At 49.4% G+C, this 22,762-nt stretch overlaps 1 protein-coding gene across 6 annotated transcripts in view; it reads left to right on the forward strand.

Moving 5' to 3' along the window:
• The first annotated feature begins 1,560 nt into the window (after window positions 1–1,560).
• Window positions 1,561–22,762, forward strand: part of LOC119971381 (centrosomal protein of 72 kDa-like) — a 179,775-nt gene continuing 158,573 nt past the window's right edge. For all 6 annotated transcript variants that reach the window (XM_038806830.1, XM_038806831.1, XM_038806833.1 and 3 more), the window contains exons 1-2: window positions 1,561–2,024; window positions 7,913–8,040. In XM_038806830.1, the coding sequence (XP_038662758.1) occupies window positions 1,952–2,024; window positions 7,913–8,040 (201 nt within the window). In that variant the 5' untranslated portion in view covers window positions 1,561–1,951. The remainder of the gene's footprint in view (window positions 2,025–7,912; window positions 8,041–22,762) is intronic.

Raw genomic sequence — 22,762 nt, forward strand, 5'->3', positions numbered from 1 at the left:
GGGGAGGGCTTTGGATATGGGGTTGCTCCCGTTAATTGTATGGAAATAGGGCTTAAGTGGTGATAATTTGTTTCCTGCCACACTACGGCTAGATCCCGATTTTACATACGGTAGCGGTTCGGTTGCATCGCCTTCTGGCGTGGTTCCCATTTTTGGCCTCTCCCGCTATTCACCAGCCTTGTTTCACTCGAGCAAGAATGCAATGGGGTTGAAGAATTGCACCCATGAGTTAGTGCTGACAATAGGTGAAATAGGGTTCCAAGTGAGCATTGTACAGATCACAACATTTAATATATCAGTGACATGAACGAGGGTAGAGTGTCAAGTGATGTCAGCTATAAAATGCTGTCGCCAGGTCTCTTTGCCATCCCCATCTCTCCATTGGCAATGACCTTTACTGCCTCCACCATGACAGTCAGGATGGCCATGGCTGCAGCTCCACTGACTCTCTGGGTGGCATTTTCCAGCCACCCCGTGGCATGTTTTCCAGTGGCAGAGGTCGCTTACCATTGGCCACTGGCGAGATCTTCCACAAGAATTGGAGGCTGTGGGGAGTTTGAGGTTGGAGGACGTTATAGAGATAAAGGTGGTGAGACCATGAGATGATTTGAACACAAGGATGAGAACTTTAAAATCGCAGTGTTGGTGTACCATGAATCAATGTAGGTCAGCAAGCAAGACGGGGGTGGCTGAACAGGCTAGGTTAGTCGCAGAAGAGTTTGGGTGAGCTGACCAATTTTAGTTGGACGTATTCCTGGAGGTTCTATCACGCAACGTCGGTATTCTGATGGTGCGCCTCACTCCCGCCATCTGCCACTGAATATGTCCAATCTACCAGCCTCCTGAACAGGCGCCGGAATGTGGCAACCAGGGGCTTTTCACAGTAACTTCATTTGAAGCCTACTTGTGACAATAAGCGATTTTCATTTCTTTTCATGGAACTTTGCCTCCATTGGGAAATAAACAAACTCTTCCTCATTCGGCTGGATAATTCTTAAGTCTGGGTCACACAGCATTTTGCCCCTAATCAGCCAGAGCTGAAAGAAAAAACACAATTTTAATGACCCTATTATTTGTGTCCCTTGGTTGCTCAGAGCAGTGTCCTGGCTGTCAACCCTCAATTCCTGCAGGAAACCGTACAAGCCTGGACCAAGACATAATATGGGAGGCAGTTTGAACGGACACGCCTGGGACAGAGGCTCACAACAGCAGGGACGCTATTGCAGGTCCCATCTACTGCCCTTTAAGAAGTCTGGTGTAAGACTTCTTACTGTGCCCACCCCAGTCCAACGCCGGCAACTCCACATCATGTCTGCCTATTAAGATCGTCCCTGCAGTCCAAGATAGCACCAAGAGTGAACAGATTTTGTTGACAATCGAGGTGAGTGTCAAATCCCAAAGTTTCTGAATTACTTGTGCTCTTCACTGACGGCAGCCCCCCAGCCCAGCCCAGCCCACCCTCGGCATTGTTTTGCTGTGTCCAACTGTATAATTTTTTTCTGCATTATTGGCGTCATAATATCCCTCTGATTCAGTCCAAGTGCAGCAAGCTGGCGTCAGTGCGCCTGCCGCTGGTAGTCCGGGACTGTCGCTGCGGTGCCTCCTCCTTCCTCCACCACCACCTTCATCCTCTCCACCTCCTTATTACTTCGTGCTTCAGTTCTCCGGCTCACCTGCAGAGGGCGCGGCCAGCTCTCTCCCTCCCTCTCTTCCCTCAGCCGCCCGCCGACTGCCTTCCCGCCCCACATCCCCCAGCAGCCGCTTCCATTGCCAAGCCCCCCGGGGGCGGCTCTTGGGGGTGGGGGGGATGTTTCAGTCGACAGCTCAGGACCTGGTTTGAGTGCGCGATCGTTTGGAGGAAAACGAACCACGGAAGAAGTGTTTGTATTCCTGAGAGAGGGGCACACACACAGAAGACAAGATAATAGAGGGGAAGGTTAGAGAAAGGAAAATGGCGGCGGTGGAGTTGGAGGCAACTGAAGAATGGATCAGGGACAAGGCCCAACTGAGCAACCACAGTCTAGGTAAGAGTTGGAAATTTGGGGCATTTGTTGATGCTGGGTGGCTTTCTGATCCAATATGTGGTTCAGATGGAGTAGGTTGGAATTGTTACCCTTATATTGCAACCACCGGATCCCAACTCACTTGGGCATCTTTTTGTTTTTGGCTGCTCACCATCATCTCAGTGATGACCTCTCCCACAACTGGGATCAGACACATCTTTCATCTTTCCAGGACAACAGGTGGAGCCGAAGGCGGTAACAGAAAGGGACTTAATTTATAGGGGCAGCTGTGGCTCATTGGGCTACACCCCCCACCACTGAGAAAGTTGTTGGTCCAAGAAAAAAAATTAAGACTGGCACACCACTACAGTACTTAGGCAGTGCTGTACTGTCGGAGGTGCCATCTTTTGAATGACACATTAAAGTGAGACTCTTTCAACTTTCTCAGGTGGATATAAAAGATCCCATACTTTGAAGAAGAGCAGGGCTGCCCTCATCAGAATTTAGGTTTGTCAATCAGGATTACCTGGTTATTATTGTAATGATATGTATATGTGTGTATAAGTAAAGGGTCGATTATAACATCTAGCTGTAACACTACCACTAGAGGGCACCACTAGATACACCTATAAGTATCAGCTCCCAGAGGATCTTTGTCTCTTTCAACCCAGGGGTGTTTAGTAAGCAGTAGTGTATGATAGATAGCTCTCGGTATAGTTAGTATTTATAGTTGTGAATCAGTTAATACAATCATATTTAATTACTTGATTTCTAGATTTAGTTCTGTAGAGTGTCAAACTCAGATCTAATCAATCGTTATTTTAATAAATTAGTTTATTTTACGTTGAAGACTCGTGGTTTCTTCAGGATCGCACCATCAGACCATCTGCATCAACAGCAACCAATAAGGTTACATATTATTAGTCCCAGTAATATAACATGGTACCAGGATTGGCTACAGTAAACTACCTAGAATAGAATAGTAAAGTTAGAGAAACAGAAACAAATTTTGCAGCTATTCGGCAACAGAGGTATCACTTTCCGAAAAAACTTAGATGATTCCCAGCTCGATGGACAGAACACAAGCTCCTTGACACCTTCGGTAACTTAAATGTAAACTGCCATTTGTTTAAACAACAATTTCAGCTTTACTTAGAAACTTCTGACTTAAATAATGTCACAGATGCTCGTAAAAGAGCTCTGCTACTAACTGGCTGGTGCAGATGCGATAGAGATCTACAATTCAATTCAATACACCGCGGGTCAAGACAAAACAAAGTTTGAAGTAATCTTTGAAATTTTGAAAGCCATTGTTAGATTCAAACCAATGAAACGTTTGAACGCTACATATTTAAGAAGAGATTTCAAGGAAAAGATGAATCTTTTAACAGCTTTGTAACAGATCTCAGGCTACTAGCACAATCCTGTGACTTTTCTGCACTAATGATTCAATGATTCGTGCCCAAATCGTGTTTGGCATTACTGATGAACATTTAAGGGAAAGATTACTAAGGCAAAAAGAATTGACTTTAGAAATCGCGACAGAATTGTGACTGGTTCATCAACAATCAAAAAATCAGTACCAAGAGTATTTTCTCTGTGAAAAGGGCATGAAAATTCCCCATGAGGCAGAGTGTGTAAAGGCAGAGAAGCAGATGAAGAAGATGCATGTTTCGAGCGACAGTCATCTTGCACGCACGCATTCTAGCCCGGCACATGCGCACTTCGCTCAGAAATGCGATACGTCCAAAAACTGATCTGCGCATGCACGAAGAAGTGTTGTGCGTCATGACGTCAATGCAATGACGTGTTCAAGGTGTGGAACCTCCCACTTTAAGAAAAAATCCCCTGCCAGAGGAAAACAATGCTCACAGTGTACAGATTCAATCATTATGCTGCACAGTGCACGTCTACACTCGCATTTAAATCTTACAAAACGATTTCAAGGGAAATTAATGTTCGAAGTGTACAATCAAAAGAAAAAGAGTTGGAGCAAGATTCAGAAAGTTACTCCCTGGAAAATACATTCTTTGTAGAAAAAAATGAAAACTCCACTGAAGTAACTTTGCCTACCAAATCAATCAATTCCATTACTTCAGATACTGAATAGAGCACAGTGCTCAAAGTAAATGAATGCCCAATCAATTTTAAATTGGACACAGGCGCTCAGCTATCTTGTTATCCAAGCTCGACCTCTCAAGGCTCAAGCGACCTCCAAAAATTCTTTCAGGTGCCTGTAAACTAACAGACTATAATGGCAATGCTATCTCGACAATGGGATTGTGCTATTTAGTTGTTTCCAACAAGGATATTGAAACAAAACTAAGATTTGAGATTGTTAAGTCAGATAAATCGTCACTCTTAGGTGCACAGGCCTGCAAGGAGCTACGCCTAATATAGTGCATTTATACTGCAACTTCATCTCATCCTGATCTACAAATGGATATCCAAGGAGTCCTTGATCAATATACAGATGTCTGCAAAGGCATGGGCACTCTTCGATTTGATTGGATGCTAAACCTGTAGTACATCCACCAAGGAGAATTCCTGCTGCACTAATAGAAAGGTTGAATTTGGAATTCAAAAGGCTACAATGACAAGGTATAATATCAAGAGTCACGAATCAGATTGACTGGGTCAGTTTGATGGTTTGTGTGAAGAAACCGTCAGATGATCTGCGGATATGTATCGATCCCAAGGATCTCAAAGAGAACATCATGAGGGAACACTATGCCATCCCGAAAGGAGAGGAAATCACCGGCGAAATGGTGAATGCTTGCATCTTCACCAAGTTAGATGCATTGCGAGGTTTCTGGCAAATTCAGTTGGAAGACTCGAGCAGAGAGTTCTGCACCTTTAATACACCTTTTGGCAGATTTTGCTATAGCAGGATGCCTTTCGCAATTATCTCTGCGCCTGAAATATTCCACCGCATTATGGAACAGATAACGGAGGTAAGAGATGGTGTTCGTGTCTACATAGATGACGTCATCATATGGTCATCAACACCAGAAGAACATGTCTCGAGACTGAGACAAGTCTTTCAACGCGTACATGATTGTGGCCTCAAGCTGAATCAAACCAAATGTTGTTTTGGCGCTTCTCCACTCAAGTTCCTAGGAGACCAAATTTCAGAAAAAGGTGTGCGACCTGACACTGACAAAATCACAGCCATTCAAGGAATGAAAGTCCCTGAGGACAAAAAAGCAGTTATTCGTTTTCTTGGCGTTGTCTAGACCCAGTAATATAACAATGATCACATTGCTGATTGTGGGAGCTTTCTGTGCGCAAATTGGTTGCATGACTGCACTTCAAAGTACTTCATTGACTTTTAAAGCATTTTGGGATGTCCTGTGGTAAAGGTTCTATAATGAACATCTTTTTTTTCTTACTGAATTAACAATCAGAAATAGGTACGCTGTGACCACACAACAGGGGCTGGATTCTCCACGCCACATTTTTGTTTTACCCCGCTGGCAGGATGCTCATTTACACCAGCTGGTCAATGGGATTTCCCATTGTGGGGCAGCCCCACGCCGTCGGGATATCCCCGGGCTGCCGGCAAAACAGAGCATCCCGCTGGCGGAGAATCCAACCCCAGAATCTTCCTCTTAATGATTTTTTTGTGACTCATTGTTATCTGACTTTAATGTTGCTAATATATACCTGGCTGACAACCTTCAATTCCTGCAGGAAACCGTACAAGCCTGGACCAAGACATAATATGGGAGGTAGTTTGAACGGACACGCCTGGGTCCCGGTCCGTGGCCACGCATGCTCACGGACTTGGCCTGCCAAATGATCAGGCTCGCCACCCCCGCACCAACCCCACCAGTGCCTCCAGCACCCGCCAAAGTCCACCCTGCCCGCAGGACTGAGTTCCCAGCCGCCACACCATGTTCCTGCAAAAAAATAGCACATGTTCCACGCCGTCAGGAACTCGGCCCATCGGGAGCGGAGCATCGGGGGAGGGCTGTGGTCGTCTCGACGGCGTGTGTTTTGGAGGGGGCGGAGCATCGCAAAAGCGGCAATGCCCCCAATTTCAGCGCCAACGGGGATTTTCCGTCCGAACGTGATTTCAGAGACCGGAAAATCCCGCCCTGTGAATCAAGAGACATGTGACAGCATTTGCATTTTAATCAACCTAGCAAAATCCAAGGTTAACAGAGTAGTATTTGTTGAGAGATGAGAAATATAAACCTGAAAATGCTGAAAAAAAAGACAGCAGGTGATTTTGCATCTGAAGTACAAAGATTTCAGGTGGGACTAAAAATTGACCTAAACAGAGGAGCGCACTAGGGCAAGAGATGTAAATGTAGTTTTGCAGAATAGCCACAAACCTGCTGCTAACATTGTGATTCTGTGATCAATAGCCCGATGAATACAAAATTTAAATTTTGTTACCAGAATAATACCATTCCTGCAAATTTTGGAGAGCCGTGATTTTCAGTGCTGGCTGGCTGAGCAGATTGCAGGTGCTGTTCTTGGCTGTTTGTAACCCCCTTCATGCAACCCACTGATGAGTGATAGATGCATTCAGTCTGATCCCTATTGCATCTGTTGCTAAGCATGTGGGTGAGAACAGCGGGGTTAGCAGCTGTAATAAAATAAAATTTAAAAATGTTTTGCTCTCACTACATAAACAGAAATGTTGTCATGTATTCTGGAACAGTTGACGAGTTATTTTCAGTGTAAAAATGTTTACTAGTACTCTTGAGTTGTGCTCCTTTTCATGAAAGAAGTTTGATCATGTTTTGAATCATGTTTTAAAAAAAAAGTTAAAAAGGAATATAAATTACCATTAATATAATTTTCCCATCTCTTTCTTCAGAGCATATCGTGTTGAAAGTCAGGGTTATTATTGTACTTGTGTCATTTCTTGCCGTTTTATTTCACTGCTTCAGATGTATTTTCTCTTATTGTTTGCTATATAGTAATTTTTCTAAAAACAGACGGGAAATGTTGACCAGGACAATAAAGATTTCCATGTACCCTAGGATGTAACAGAAAGTTTGGAGATGACAAATTATATTTTTTTGCTATTGCCAGAAGGTTAAAATAAAGATGAAATTATTGGTTATGTGACATTTGCATTTTCTATTGGTTTGTGTACTAAAACCACTGACAATAGATTGTTTTTGTCTTAGGGCTACTCTTTGTCTCTATAATTACTTGAATAGTTATCTATAAAAGGATTGAGAAATAAACAGAACAAGGACTAAAGGATGAATTAGAATGGGTGAAACTGGTCCAGAAAGAAAAATAAAAAGTCATGAAAAAAAGAGTGGATTCAGAGTTGGAGAAAGAGAAACAAACGAAAAGTACTTTTCGAATTGCCATTTAAAAATAGTGTGCAACAACATTACCTGAGGGAATGAAACTTCATGCTTTTAATTGTTCATTTTTTTGGGGCCAGGCAGGTTGATTGGCAGGCATTAACAATTGGCGTGTTAAAAGTGTACTGATGCTATTAATTGTCAGACATAACTTTCTATGTTGGGTTTAATAGGAAATGAATGTACAAATGTGACAACTTTACGAAACTTACAGAAGCTATAGGCGAGATGCTGTTTATACAATACTAACCGTGGAGTAATCAACTTGTGGTGATTTGCATTTCATGAGGTTTCCCTTCCTCACTGCAAGTTGCTGGCTGATTTGCACATTAATAATGGCATACTTATTTACATTTGTTAATTTTTCAGAAAATTCCAGCCCATTATCTTTCCCTCACAGGCAGATGTTCTGAATACTTTAGATAACTTTTCAATTTCAGAGTTTTCAGTAGAAAAATTGCAATAATGGTGTTAATACGGAGATGGAGTAAACAGCCCATATTGTAACACAGAAACAAAGAATTGGTAAGTGAATAAAGAGTGTTGTATTTAAACTTTTTGCTTTCTTCTTAGATGAAGTGGAGTTTCTCTCACTGCAGGGAACCTACAGTGACAAAATTGTCTCTCTTGGGGATGCTTTTTTGAGCTTCAAGCGACTGAAGTCTTTGGATTTGTCAAGAAATTCCATTGTCAGCCTGGGGGTGAGTCTCCAATTCATTCTTAAAAAGGAAGGACCTCCAAATTTCTATTTTGATATGTGGATTATACAGAAGTTAAATTCTTAAAGATCTTCATAATTATTAATGGAGTTCAGTGGCTAACATAATTTCAAATTTGAATAGTTTGAGGGCAGATTCATGTTCTATTTAGTTTAGTGGCACAATGTTAACATCTGGGATACAGACAAAACAATATATGGGGATAATTAATTCTCTTTATAAATTTTTTATTAAGGGGAAATTTAGCATGGCCAATCCACTAACCCTGCACATCTTTGGGTTTTGGGGGTGAGACACTGGGCAGCACGGTAGCACAAGTGGATAGCACAGTGGCTTCACAGCGCCAGGGTCCCAGGTTCGATTCCCCGCTGGGTCACTGTCTGTGCGGAGTCTGCACGTTCTCCCCGTGTCTCCGTGGGTTTCCTCCGGGTGCTCCGGTTTCCTCCGACAGTCCAAAGATGTGCAGGTTAGGTGGATTGGCCATGATAAATTGCCCTTTGTGACCAAAAAGGTGAGGGGTTATTGGGTTACGGGGATAGAGTGGAAGTGAGGGCTTAAGTGGGTCGGTGCAGACTCGATGGGCTGTATGTTCTATCGGGAGAATGGAGAATAATTAATTCTACCGAATTATCTCAACTTTTAATATAAATAAAAAATATGTCCTAAAACCAATTTCACAGGGCAGCTAAGGATTGACAATAAACTTGGCCTTGGCAGCATCAACCACATCCCAAGAATAAATAAAAAATCTATACTTTTAGTGGAATTTCTGATGGTTTTTGTTGTTTTATCCTACATTTGGAAATTGTTATTTGGCAATATCTTGAGAAAACAAACCTTTTAGTAGAATTTCCTTATTTGACAGATTTATTGTGGATATTTCAGAATTAGTCAATATCCTTTATCATGGCTTCTGCATAGATGCTAAAGGGCAATAGCGTGATACATAGGAACATATGAATTACTAGCCAAGACTAGGCCACTCAGCCCCTTGAGCTTTTGCTCCACGATTCAATAAGATCATGGCTGATCTGGTTGAAACCTCAACTCCGCATTCCCATCCACCCTGATGACCATTCAACCCCTTGCTTATCAAGAATATATCTAGCTCTGCCTTAAAAATATTCAAAGACTCTGCTTCCATTGCCTTTTGAGGAAGAGAGTTCCAATGACCCGGAACTCTCTGAGAGAGAACACTTCTCCTCATCTCTCTTAAATGAGTGACCCTGTAATATTGAACAGTGACTCTAGTTCTAGATTCTCCTACAAGGGGAAACATCCTCTCCACATCCACCTGTCAAGACCTGACAGGATCTTGTATGGTTCAATCAGGTCACCACTTATTCTTCTAAACTCCAGGGGATACAAATCTAGCCTGTCCAACCTTTCCTCCATTATGATGCAATGCCCTTCATAGATCATGGTATTTGCTGCCTTCTTCAATGGAACATTGTGCTCCTCAGAACGTCTTCCAGCCATTCTCCCTTAGTGTACACCAGGGGTGGGCAAACTTTTCCGTGCAAGGGCCACATTCAGAAATTCACAATTCACAAAGGGCCGCATAGTATATTAAGTAAAATAATGACTTCACCCGGTTATGATTCTGGGCGCCTCATATAGAACATAGAACAGTACAGCACAGAACAGGCCCTTCGGCCCTTGACGTTGTGCCGAGCAATGATCACCCTACTCAAGTCAACGTATCCACTCTATACCAGTAAGTAACCCAAAAGCCCCCCCCATTAACCTTAAAAAAAAATTTTAAAAAAAAATTTTTTTTTTTTTTTTTTTTAATGACTTGGTGGGCCGCAGAAATACCTTTGGCGGGCCGCATGCGGCCCGCGGGCCGTAGTTTGCCCACCCCTGGTGTACACCATCGTGCACAAGTTAAGTAGTTCTCTTGTTACCTTGTCTCCAAGTCCTATTATCAGTTCTTTTGGGACTCTATTACATCCTTCTTCTTTTCCTGGCTTCAGTTATGTCTCCATTAAAAGGTATGTCTCCATTAAAAGATCCATGGACCAAAACAATAAGGACAGAGTCAAATAAATAGAAAATAAGGGAATCAACAGGAAGGGCCCTTAAGCCATCTCCCTCCCTAAAAGGAATGAAATGTCAGCGCATGGGTATTTCATTATGAGGTGTGTAAAAAATAAATCACAAACATATATCCATTCAAACTTCCTCGTGATAGGTTCCCTTCCCAACTCATACATTGGTAATTAATCAACCTTTAAACCCACGACACGGCATCTGCTATCACATTATCCTTTCTGGGACTGTGTAGAATTTTAACATTGAAAGATTTGCAAAAGTCAGGGGTGACCAACACTGATTCACCCACCAACATGGGCCTCAATCTCCCAAATGCTACTTGGTGTTCTGTGGATCATACCATTTTCGCTTGTTTCCGCAACATATCCAACATGCACTGGATTTCCGCCTCCACCTGAGCTAGTCTCTGGGTTCAGTCGAGGCAGATGTTGCTTTATCAGATTGGATTCACCCATGTCCCCTTCGTGATCAGTCAATGTAGTGCACCCTGGTGTGTCCCTACAAATCTGCTTATATTTTTGCAGTATCCTTATTAGAACTTTTCACTGTTCTTCTAAAAGGGCAAGCTCGATGTCCATATTTGTTAGTTGTACCATAGGATAGTCACTCTCTGAACTGTCGACCTCTTCTCCTACCTTGCTCTTCCCATCTCTAGCCTCTTCCACTACTACCACCTGACGCACTTGTTCTTTCCTATCCTCTTCCCTACAATGGTATTTTATTTCAACATATTTATGTGGCATAATCGGTGCTTCTTCCTACGGTCTGGAGTAGCTATTAGGTAAGTTGCCTTACTCACCGAGCTACCATATAAGGGCCGCTGAATTTCACTTTCAGAGTTTTACCCTGCAAAATCAACAATACCTCATCTCCAGCCTGGAATGTTCTGGACTTGACATGTTTGTCTGTCCACATTTTCATTCTTGCTCCTGAAACCATTAAATGCTCTGAGTCTACCTTTTAAAAAAAAATAATTTTTATTGGAATTTTTTACAGAAAATATAAAAATATAACAACAAGTAATAATATGCAACTAACTGCCCCATAACACCCACAAATCCCCCCAAGCCGTAACATCACATGTATCACACTCCCCCCCCCCCCCCCCCCCCCCACCCCCAACAAGAAAACTTAACCATAAATTAAAATTAAATAAATCAGATTTAAATAAAATAAACAAACATAGTCATCGTCCCGCCCCCCCACTCCCCCGGGTTGCTGCTGCTACTGCCCCAGTACCCTATCGTTGAGCCAGAAAGTCGAGGAAAGGTTGCCACCGCTTAAAGAACCCTAGCACCGATCCTCTCAGGGCGAACTTGACCTTCTCTAGCTTAATGAAACCCGCCATGTCATTGATCCAGGTCTCCACGCTTGGGGGCCTCGCGTCCTTCCATTGTAGCAAAACTCCTTCACCGGGCTACTAGGGACGCAAAGGCCAGCACGCCGGCCTCTTTCGCTTCCTGCACTCTCTGCTCTACCCCAACCCCAAAGATCGTGAGTCCCCATCCTGGCTTGACCCTGGATCCCACCACCCTTGACACCGTCCTCACCAACCCCTTCCAGAACTCCTCCAGTGCCGGGCATGCCCAGAACATATGGGCATGGTTCGCTGGACTCCCCGAGCACCTGACACACCTGTCTTCACCCCCAAAGAACCTACTCATCCTCGTCCCAGTCATGTGGGCCCTATGCAGCACCTTGAATTGGATGAGGCTAAGCCGCGCACACGAGGAGGAAGAATTTACCCTCTCCAGGGCATCAGCCCATGTCCCGCCTTCGATCTGTTCCCCCAGTTCCCCCTCCCACTTCGTTTTCAGCTCCTCTACTGACGCCTCTTCCACCTCCTGCATAAGCTTGTAGATATCGGATATCTTCCCCTCCCCGACCCAGACCCCCGAAAGCACCCTGTCACTCACCCCCCTCACGGGGAGCGCAGGGAATCCCTCCACCTGCCGTCTAGCAAATGCCTTTACCTGCAGATATCTAAACATGTTTCCCGGAGGGAGCCCAAATTTCTCCTCCAACTCCCCCAGGCTCGCAAACCTTCCGTCGATAAACAGGTCCCTCAGCTGTCTAATGCCCGCTCTGTACCATCCCTGAAATCCCCCATCCATGTTCCCCGGGACGAACCTATGGTTCCCCCTTAACGGAGCCTCCATCGAGCCCCCCACTTCTCCCCTACGTCGCCTCCACTGTCCCCAAATCTTGAGGGTAGCCACCACCACCGGACTCGTGGTATACCTTGTGGGAGGGAGCGGCCACGGCGCCGTTACCAGGGCCCCCAGGCTTGTATCCCCACAGGACGCTCTCTCCATCCGTTTCCATGCTGCCCCCTCCCCCTCCATCACCCACTTACGCACCATCGACATGTTGGCCGCCCAGTAGTACCCCGAGAGGTTGGGCAGCGCCAGCCCCCCCCCCCATCTCTACCCCGCTCCAAGAAGACCCTCTTCACCGTCGGGGTGCCATGCGCCCAAACAAATCCCATGATGCCCTTTTAAAAAAGGGATAAAGATGGGCAAGCACTGGAGAACCGTCATTTTGACGGATTGCACTCTGCCCGCCAGCGATAGCGGCACCATGTCCCACCTTTTAAATTCCTCCTCCATCTGTTCCACTAGTCTGGTGAAGTTAAGCTTATGGAGCGCCCCCCCCAACTCCTGGCCACCTGCACCCCCAGGTACCTGCAACTCTTCACTGCCCTCCTGAAAGGGAGCCTCCCAATTCCCTCCTCTTGATCTCCCGGGTGCACTACAAATACCTCGCTCTTTCCTAAATTTAGCTTATAGCCCGAGAAGCCCCCAAATTCCGCTAACAGCTCCATCACCCCTGGCATTCCCCCCTCTGGGTCCGCCACATATAACAGCAGGTCGTCCGCATACAGCGATACCCGGTGCTCCTCCCCACCCCGCACCAGACCCCTCCATTTCCCTGACTCCCTCAACGCCATGGCCAGCGGTTCAATCGCCAGTGCAAAGAGCAGGGGGGACAGGGGACACCCCTGCCTGGTCCCTCGATAGAGCCTAAAGTACTCCGATCTCCTTCCATTTGTGACTACACTCGCCATCGGAGCCGCGTAAAGCAGCCTCACCCATTTGATGAATCCCTCCCCAAATCCAAACCTCTCCAGCACCTCCCACAGGTACCCCCACTCAACTCTATCAAACGCTTTCTCTGCATCCAGCACCACCACTATCTCCGCCTCCCCCTCAACTGCCGGCATCATGATAACATTGAGCAGTCTCCGCACATTCGTGTTGAGCTGCCGCCCCTTGACAAATCCTATCTGATCTTCGTGAATTACCTCTGGCACACAATCCTCTATCCTGGTAGCCAGGGTCTTCGCCAGCAACTTAGCGTCCACGTTAAGGAGCGAGATAGGCCTATATGATCCGCACTGCAAGAGGTCCTTATCCCGTTTTAGAATCAAAGAGATCAGTGCCCGCGACATCGTCGGGGGCAAAGCCCCCCCCTCCCATGCCTTATTGAAGGTTCGCACCAACAGGGGACCCACCAGGTCCACATATTTTTTATAAAATTCCGCCGGGAACCCGTCCGGCCCCGGGGCCTTACCTGACTGCATTTGTCCGATCCCCCTGACTAGCTCCTCCAACTCTATCGGCGCCCCCAGCCCCTCTACCAGCCTCTCTTGAACCCTTGGGAAACAGCCTGTTCAAGAAGCTCTCCATCCCCTCTCTCCCACTCGGAGGTTCCGACCGATACAAATCCTCGTAAAAGTCCCTAAAGACCCCGTTTACTTCTGTCCCCTTCTGCACTACATTTCCACCCCCATCCTTCACTCCACCAATTTCCCTAGCCGCATCTCGCCTATGGAGCTGATGCGCCAACATCCTGCTTGCCTTCTCTCCATACTCATATACCGCGCCCTGCGCCCTCCTCCACTGTGTCTCCGCCTTTCTGGTGGTCAACAAGTCAAAATTGGCCTGCAAACTGCGCCGTTCTCCCAGCAACCCTTCCTCCGGTGCCTCCGCATATTTCCTGTCCACCTCCAGGAGCTCTCCCACCAGTCTCTCCCTCTCCTTCCTCTCCCTCCTTTCCCTGTGGGCCCGGATGGAGATCAGCTCCCCCATGATCACTGCTTTCAGAGCCTCCCAGACCATCCCCACCTGGACCTCCCCCGTATCATTGGTATCCAGATACCCCTCAATGCTTCTCCGAAACCTCTTACACACCTCCTCCTCCGCCAGCATCCCCACACCCAGGCGCCAGAGCGGGCGCTGGTCCCGCGCCTCTCCCATCTCCAGATCAACCCAGTGCGGGGCATGGTCCGAAATCGCTATGGCCGAGTACTCGGCATCCTGCACCCTCGGAATCAATCCCCTGCTCAGGACAAAAAAGTTTATCCGGGAATAAACCCTATGGACGTGAGAGAAAAAGGAATACTCCCGCGCTCTCGGTCTCCCAAACCTCCAGGGATCCACCCCTCCCATCTGGTCCATGTATCCCCTCAGCACTTTGGCCACCGCCGGTCTCCTACCCGTCCTTCAACTGGACCGGTCCAGTGTGGGATCCAACACTGTGTTAAAATCTCCCCCCATGATCAGGCCCCCTGCCTCCAGGTCCGGGATGCGGCCCAACAATCGCCTCATGAAGCCAGCATCATCCCAATTCGGGGCATATACGTTCACCAGCACCACCTTCTCTCCCTGCAGCCTACCCTTCACCATGATATATCTGCCCTCCTTGTCCGACACCACCTCAGCCGCCTCAAACGCCACCCTCTTCCCCACCAGAATCGCCACCCACCGGTTCTTCGCGTCCAATCCTGAATGATAAACCTGCCCCACCCACCCCTTCCTCAGACGGACCTGGTCCGCCACCTTCAGGTGGGTCTCCTGGAGCATAGCCACGTCCGCCTTCAACCCCCTTAGATGGGAAAACACCCTGGTTCTCTTAACCGGCCCGTTCAGCCCCCTCACATTCCAGGTAATCAGCCGGATCAGAGGGCAACCCGCCCCCCTCCCCCGCCGACTAGCCATAGCTTGGCAGATGTTCGCCCCAGGCCAGCACACCCCGCTCGACCCGTTCCCCATGGCGATAACACCTCTCCTCTTCCCCCCCGGCCCCCATCGGCTCCTTCCTAGTCGTTCCAGCAGCAACCCGGTATCCCCCCCCCAAGGCTAGGACCCCTCCTAGCCGCGACGCACCCTCCATGGTACTTCCGTGAGTCAGCTGACTTCTGCTGACCCCGGCAGCTCCCGCCAAAACCTATCCCCTCCCGGCATGGGGTCATCCCCCTCTTGCCACACCTCCTTGGCATTGCTGCAGCGCGGGAAAGAAGACCCGTAGAGGCCCTGCCCCCACCGCAAGCTCCACCCCCCTGCCCCGCAGCGCGGGAAACCAGAGGAAAGCCCGCGCTTTCACACTGCCACACCCCACCCTTCTGACGCAGTTCCCCAAAATCCAGTTTAACCTCAATCCCCAGCCCCGTACAGAAGAGAACATGTAAAACACAAAACCCCAACACTCCCCACCTAACCCACAACCATGCCCAACAAACAAACCCACCCGTAAACAGAGCAAACAGAAAACCAGCATACATAACACACATGTCGAAGTTAAAAAAGTTGAAACAAAACAGCCACAGCGGAAACAACGACGGCCAAAGTATGTCCCCAGGCCCTAGTTCGAGTCCAGCTTCTCCGCCTGTACAAAGGCCCACGCCTCCTCCGGGGACTCGAAGTAATGGTGCCGGTCCTTGTATGTCACCCACAGGCGCGCAGGCTGCAGCATTCCAAACCTGACCTGCTTGGCATGAAGCACCGCCTTCGTCCGGTTGAACCCGGCCCGCCGCTTAGCCACCTCCGCACTCCAGTCCTGGTAGATCCTCACTACCAAATTCTCCCATTTACTGCTCCTCTCTTTCTTGGCCCAGCGCAGCACACACTCCCGGTCACTGAATCGGTGGAACCGCACCAGCACCGCCCTCGGGGGCTCACCTGCCTTGGGCCTCCTGGCCATCACTCTGTGCGCTCCCTCAAGCTCCAGGGGCAAATGGAAGGACCCCGCTCCCATCAACGAGCTCAGCATCGTGGTCACATACGCCGGGAGATCCGACCCCTCCAGCCCCTCCGCCAGGCCCAGGATCCTCAGATTCTTTCGCCTCGTGCGAACGTCCAGCTCCTCCAAGCGGTCCTGCCATTTTTTGTGAAGTGCCTCGTGCAACTCCACTTTCCCCACGAGGACCACGGCCTCCTCCTCCCTTTCAACGGATGCTGCTGCAACTCCCGAATAGACTCCTGTTGGGCCGCCTCCAGCCGGGATCGAACCTGGACCCTGGAGCTGTGAAGCATTGATGCTAACCACCATGCTACCGTGAGGCCCAAGCAGCTTGTTCGTAGTTGCATTCATGGAGTTCAGCAGCTCAGCCTTCAGCTCAGCAAAACAACGTAGGAGCGAGGCCTGTTGCTCCTGCGCCCACTTCCACCAGTCCTCGGGTGTTGCGCCGGCCGCCATTTTGTTTTCCTTCCCCCGTTTTTTCTAGGGAGTTGCTGCAGCCTTTTCCTTTGCCCCACTCCGGGTGAGCACCATTTAGTGTGGGGCAAGTTCTTCCGGGCACCTTCCCCCACCGGGATGCGTAAAAACAGCGCCGTTAAGTTTCAAGTTGTGAAACCGCGCAAGACAAAGCAAAAACGCCCAAGGAAAAATTAAAATTACAAAAGAGATAACCAAGGAGCGAAAAAGAAAACCGAAACAAGATCACTATATATGTTTACACCTACTTGTCTCCCTTCCCTTTGTGGCCGTGGTCCCCATTTGGCCGATCTGCCTCAGCTGCACTCTCCAATGCTGGCCCGAGTGTGTACTAACCCGCGTTTTTTTTGTTGTTCACTCTGGTTTTCCGCTTGCCCTCGAGCCCATCCCCTGTGGCTCTGTCCTTTGTACCTTGCGGTCTTTGTTGTGAGCTTTCGTCCCCTTCTCCACCCCCCAACCCCCTTCCCCTTCTCTCTTTTCCTATATGTTCCATGGCCTTTTCCGTTATGTTCCGTGGCTCGTCTGTGCCTCCCTCCCATTTCCCTCTCGCCCTAATGGTTGCTGGCTACGAACAGGTCATGGAACAATGACCTCCCATTGTTCTGGGCTAGGGCTTAGAAACCCCAAAGTATATTATGAAGTCCACTTGACCTACAACCTTTATATTGAATTTGGCTAGGATGAGCACAAGAGTGTGAGCACCTTCAGGTGTGATTCACCAGTCTTCCCAGACACTTTAATCAAAACAAAAGACAAAAACCTTAAAAGGACACTCCCATGTCACCATCATAGGCTCAGAAGTGGGGATGTTTGCAGATGACTGCACAGTGTCCAGCACCATTAAGAGACTCCTCAGATAATGAAGCAGTCCATGTCCAAATGCAGCAGGACATGGACAATGTCCAGGCTTGGGCTGACAAGTGGCAAGTTACATTCGTGTCACACAAGTGCCAGGCAATGACCATCTCCTACAAGAGAGGATCTAACCACCGCCCTTTGACATTCAATGTCATTACCATTGCTGAATCCCCCACAATCAACATTCTGGGGGTTACCATTAATCAGAAACTGAACTAGCCATATTAATACTGGTTAGGTGTGCTCTGTGCACCACCTTTAGACGTAGCCCTGTGCATGTGGAAGTTGAGTTCGCCATGTGTAGTGCTTCGATCCAGTGTCCCCCTCCCTACTTCAATGCCTAGTTCTTCATCCCATTTTTCCCTTGTCTAGTCCAGTGGGGAACGTACCACCTCCAGCTGTGGGCAGTATGTTAATTTTGATCGTCCGCACTTTCCCCGCTAGCGAGAGTGGGAGTGTGCCCCACCTCTGCAGGTCCCTTTTGACTTTCTCCAATAGACTCGTCAGTTCCGTTTGTGGATTCCATTTGTGTCCAGTCATGGGCTATTTGGACTATTCCAGGTAGGGGAATTTGGTTTGGGTTTGTTTGAATGGTAGTCCCTCCAGCTCTGTCCCTCTCCCTTGCAAGTTCACTGGGAAGATTTCATTCTTGCTCATTTTGAGTTTGTAGCCCGAGAAGGCTCCAAACTCCTTTGGGGGCTTCATGATCCCTTTTGTAAATAATCTTTATTGTCACAAGTAGGCTTACATTAACACTGCAATGATATTACTGTGAAAAATCCTAGTCGCCACATTCTGGCGCCTGTTGGGTACACAGAGGTAGAATTCAGAATGTCCAAATGACCTAACAGCACGTCTTTTGGGACTTGTGGGAGGAACTGGAGCACCCGGACGAAACCCACGCAGACACAGGGAGAACGTGCAGACACCGCACAGACAGCGACCCAAGCCGGGAATCGAACCTGGGACCCAGGAGCTGTGAAGGAACAGTGCCACCCACTGTGCTACCGTGCTGCCTGCTGGGAGCCTGGGAGGTTGAGATGAAGAAGAGCAGGTTATCCGCATAGAGTAAAACTATGCTCTCTGTGCCCCCCTCTGGATACCTCTCCAGCCTTTTGCCCTTCTGAGGGCAATCACTAGTGGCTCAATTACTAGACCGAACAGCAGCCGGGATAGCGGGCATCCCTGCCTCGTGCTTCTGTACAGCTGGAAGTATTTAGAGCTGGTGGTGTTTGGCTGTACGCTTGCCTTGGGAGCACTGTATAGTAGTTTCACCCAAGAGGCGAACCGTGGCCCAAATCCAAACCACTCCAGTACAACTATGAGGTACTTCCACTTGGCTCTGTCAAAAGCCTTTTCTGCGTCCAGGGAGATGATCACATATAGTGTTCTCTCCCTTGATGGGGTTATTACCATGTTCAGCAAGCGCCTGATGCCTGCCCTTGACAAAGCCCATCTGGTCCTCTGCAACCATCTCTGGTAAGCAGCTCTCCAGCTGCTTTGCCAGGGTTGTTGCCAGGATTTTCAGGTCTACATTTAGCAGCGAGATGGGACTGTAGGACCTGCACTTAGTCGGGTCTTTGTCCTTTTTTGGTATCACTTGTGCTAGTGTTGGTGGCAGGCCCTTACCAGCATGTTTGCAAACTATTATAAAATAATAATAATTTCTCCCTTTATCACTACCTTCAGCGCCTCCCAAAATGTGGAGGATGAGACCTCTCCATTCTGGTTGTTGGTAATGTACCCATCTATGGCCTACGATATCCTTTCGCAGAATGCCTTATTTTTTATTTTTAAAAATAAATTTAGAGTACCCAATTCATTTTTTTCCAATTAAGGGGGAATTTAGCATAGCCAATCTACCTACTCTGCACATCTTTGGGTTGTGGGGGTGAAACCCACGCAAACACGGGGAGAATGTGCAAACTCCACACAGCCAGTGACCCAGTGCCGGGATCGAACCTGGGACTTTGGCGCTGTGAGGCAGCAGGGCTAACCCACTGTGCCACCGTGCTGCCCCTAGAATGCCTTATTGGCCAGGAGGGCTGTGTCTAGCCTCCGTGGGAAATGTTGGGCCCGGCCCGTCTCCAACCTCATATCCATTAAAAATTTTTTTTTTTATTTTTTATTATAAATAATTTTTATTGAAATTTTTACAAAATACAAAATATTAACATCTTAACTTTGCTAAAATACAACCGCGGTAACCCTCCATGACCAGTACCCCCCCCAGCTCCAAGAGCAACTTCAAACAAACGGAAAGAACAAAAACAAAAAAAAAAGAAAGAAGAGAAAAACAAAAGAGAGAAAAAAAAGAGAGAGAGATAGCACCCTCCACAAACCCATGTGCACCATTCTCCCTCCCCCCAATCCTTACCCCCCCCCCCCCCCCCCCCCCCCCCCCCCCCCTCACGGGCTGCTGCTGCTGTCGGCCTATTTCCCTACCGTTCCGCCAAGAAGTCCAGAAAAGGCTGCCACCGCCTGAAAAACCCTTGTACTGATCCCCTCAGGGCAAATTTCACCCTCTCCAATTTAATGAACCCCGCCATATCCGAGATCCAGGCCTCCACGCTTGGGGGCCTCGCATCCTTCCATTGGAGCAAGATCCTCCGCCGGGCTACTAGGGACGCAAAGGCCAGAACCCCGGCCTCTATCGCCTCCTGCACTCCCGGCTCCACTGCAACCCTAAAAATTGCGAGTCCCCAGCCTGGCTCGACCCTGGATCCCACCACCCTCAACACCGTCTTTGCTACCCCCTCCCAAAACTCCCCCAATGCTGGGCACGCCCAAAACATATGGGCGTGGTTCGCTGGGCTCCCCGAGCACCTAGCACACCTGTCCTCTCCCCCGAAAAACCTGCTCATCCTCCACCCAGTCATGTGGGCCCTATGCAGCACCTTGAACTGTATGAGGCTAAGCCTCGCACAGGAAGAGGAGGAATTCACTCTCTCCAGGGCATCCGCCCATGTCCCCTCCTCAATCTCCTCCCCCAGCTCCTCTTCCCACTTCCCCTTCAGTTCCTTCACCGAGGCCTCGTCTACCTCCTGCATTACCCGGTATATGTCCGAGATCCTCCCTCCTCCGACCCACACCCCCGAGAGCACCCTATCCCGCACCCCTCGTGGGGGCAGCAAGGGAAACCCCTCCACCTGCTGCCTGGCAAACACCCTCACCTGGATGTACTTAAACATGCTCCCCGGGGGGAGCCCAAACTTCCCCTCCAACTCCCCCAAGCTCGCGAACCTCCCCTCCACAAACAGGTCCCTCAACCTCCTAACCCCTGCCCTGTTCCAGCTCAGAAATCCGCCATCAATGCTCCCTGGGACGAACCGATGGTTCCCCCGTATCGGGGCCTCCATCGAGCCCCCCATTTCTCCCCTGTGCCGTCTCCATTGCCCCCAAATTTTTAGGGTTGCCGCCACCACCGGGCTCGTGGTATACCTCGTTGGAGGGAGCGGCAACGGCGCCGTTACTAGCGCTTCCAGGCCCATGCCCACACAAGACGCCACCTCCATCCTCTTCCACGCTGCCCCTTCCTCGTCCGCTACCCACTTACGCACTATCGCTGCGTTGGCCGCCCAGTAGTACCCACAGAGGTTAGGCAATGCCAGCCCCCCCCCCCCCCCCCCCCCCCCCCCTATCCCTGCCTCGCTCCAGGAACACTCTTCGAACCCTCGGAGTCCCATGCGCCCACACAAATCCCGTGATACTGCTGTTGACCCTCCTGAAAAAGGCCTTCGGGATAAGGATGGGGAGGCACTGGAACAGGAACAAAAACCTCGGGAGCACCGTCATCTTGACGGACTGCACCCTCCCCGCCAGTGACAGCGGTAACATATCCCATCTCTTAAACTCCTCCTCCATGTGCTCCACCAATCTCGTGAGGCTGAGCCTGTGCAGGGCCCCCCAGCTCCCCGCCACCTGGACCCCTAGGTACCTGAAACTCTTCCCTGCCTACTTCAATGGGAGCCTACCAATCCCCTCCTCTTGCTCCCCTGGATGCACCACAAACACCTCACTTTTGCCCAGGTTCAGCTTATACCCCGAGAAACCCCCGAATTCCCTAAGAATCCTCATCACCTCATCACCTCCGGCATCCCCCCCACCGGGTCCGCCACATACAACAACAAGTCGTCCGCGTACAGCGACACCCGATGCTCCTCCCCACCCCGCACCAGGCCTCTCCAGTTCCCTGACTCCCTCAGTGCCATGGCCAGGGGCTCAATCGCCGACGCGAAGAGCAAGGGGGACAGGGGGCACCCCTGTCTCGTCCCCCGATGCAGCCGAAAGTACTCCGACCTCCTCCTATTCGTGGCTACACTTGCCCGACCGGGGCCTCGTAGAGCAGCCTCACCCACCAGATAAACCCCTCCCCAAACCCAAACCTCTCCAATACCTCCCACAAGTACTCCCACTCAACCCTATCAAAGGCCTTCTCCGCGTCTAACGCCACCACTATCTCCGCCTCCCCTTCCACAGCCGGCATCATTATGACATTGAGGAGCCTTCGCACGTTTGTGTTCAGCTGCCTTCCCTTCACAAACCCCGTCTGGTCCTCATGTATGACCCCAGGCACACAATCCTCTATTCTAGTGGCCAGGATCTTTGCCAGCAGCTTAGCATCGGCGTTCAGCAGCGAAATCGGCCTATATGATCCACACTGCAGAGGGTCCTTGTCCCGCTTCAGGATCAAGGAAATCAGCGCCCGTGACAATAGTTTGGGGGAAGAGCCCCCCCCCCCCCCCCCCCCCCCCCCCCCCCCCCTCGCCTCGTTAAAGGTCCGGACCAACAGGGGGCCCAACAGGTCCAAATACTTTTTATAGAATTTCAGCCGGAAACCCGTCCGGCCCCGGCGCCTTCCCCCGACTGCATGCTCCCCTATCTCTTTGACCACCTCCTCCAGCTCGATCGGGCGCCCTAGTCCCTCCACCTGCTCCTCTTCCACCCTCGGGAATCGCAACTTGTCCAAGAAGCGCCCCATTCCACCCTCCTCCACCGGGGGTTCAGACCGGTACAGTTTCCCATAGAAGTCCCTGAAGACCCCATTGACATCTACCCACCTCCGCACCACCTTCCCAGCTCTATCCATCACTCCCCCAATCTCCCTGGCTGCGTCTCGCTTCCGGAGCTGGTGCGCCAGCATCCTGCTCGCCTTCTCCCCGTGTTCATACACCACCCCCTGTGCTTTCCTCCACTGGGCTTCCGCCTTTCTGGTCGTCAGTAGGTCAAATCTGGCCTGAGACTTCCGGTTGCGGCTATGACCAGCTAAGTCGCACGTTTGGCTGCTCCTGCTACA

The sequence above is a fragment of the Scyliorhinus canicula genome, chromosome 9 (assembly GCF_902713615.1).
Source record: "Scyliorhinus canicula chromosome 9, sScyCan1.1, whole genome shotgun sequence".
In the NCBI taxonomy this organism is placed as follows: Eukaryota; Metazoa; Chordata; class Chondrichthyes; order Carcharhiniformes; family Scyliorhinidae; genus Scyliorhinus; species Scyliorhinus canicula.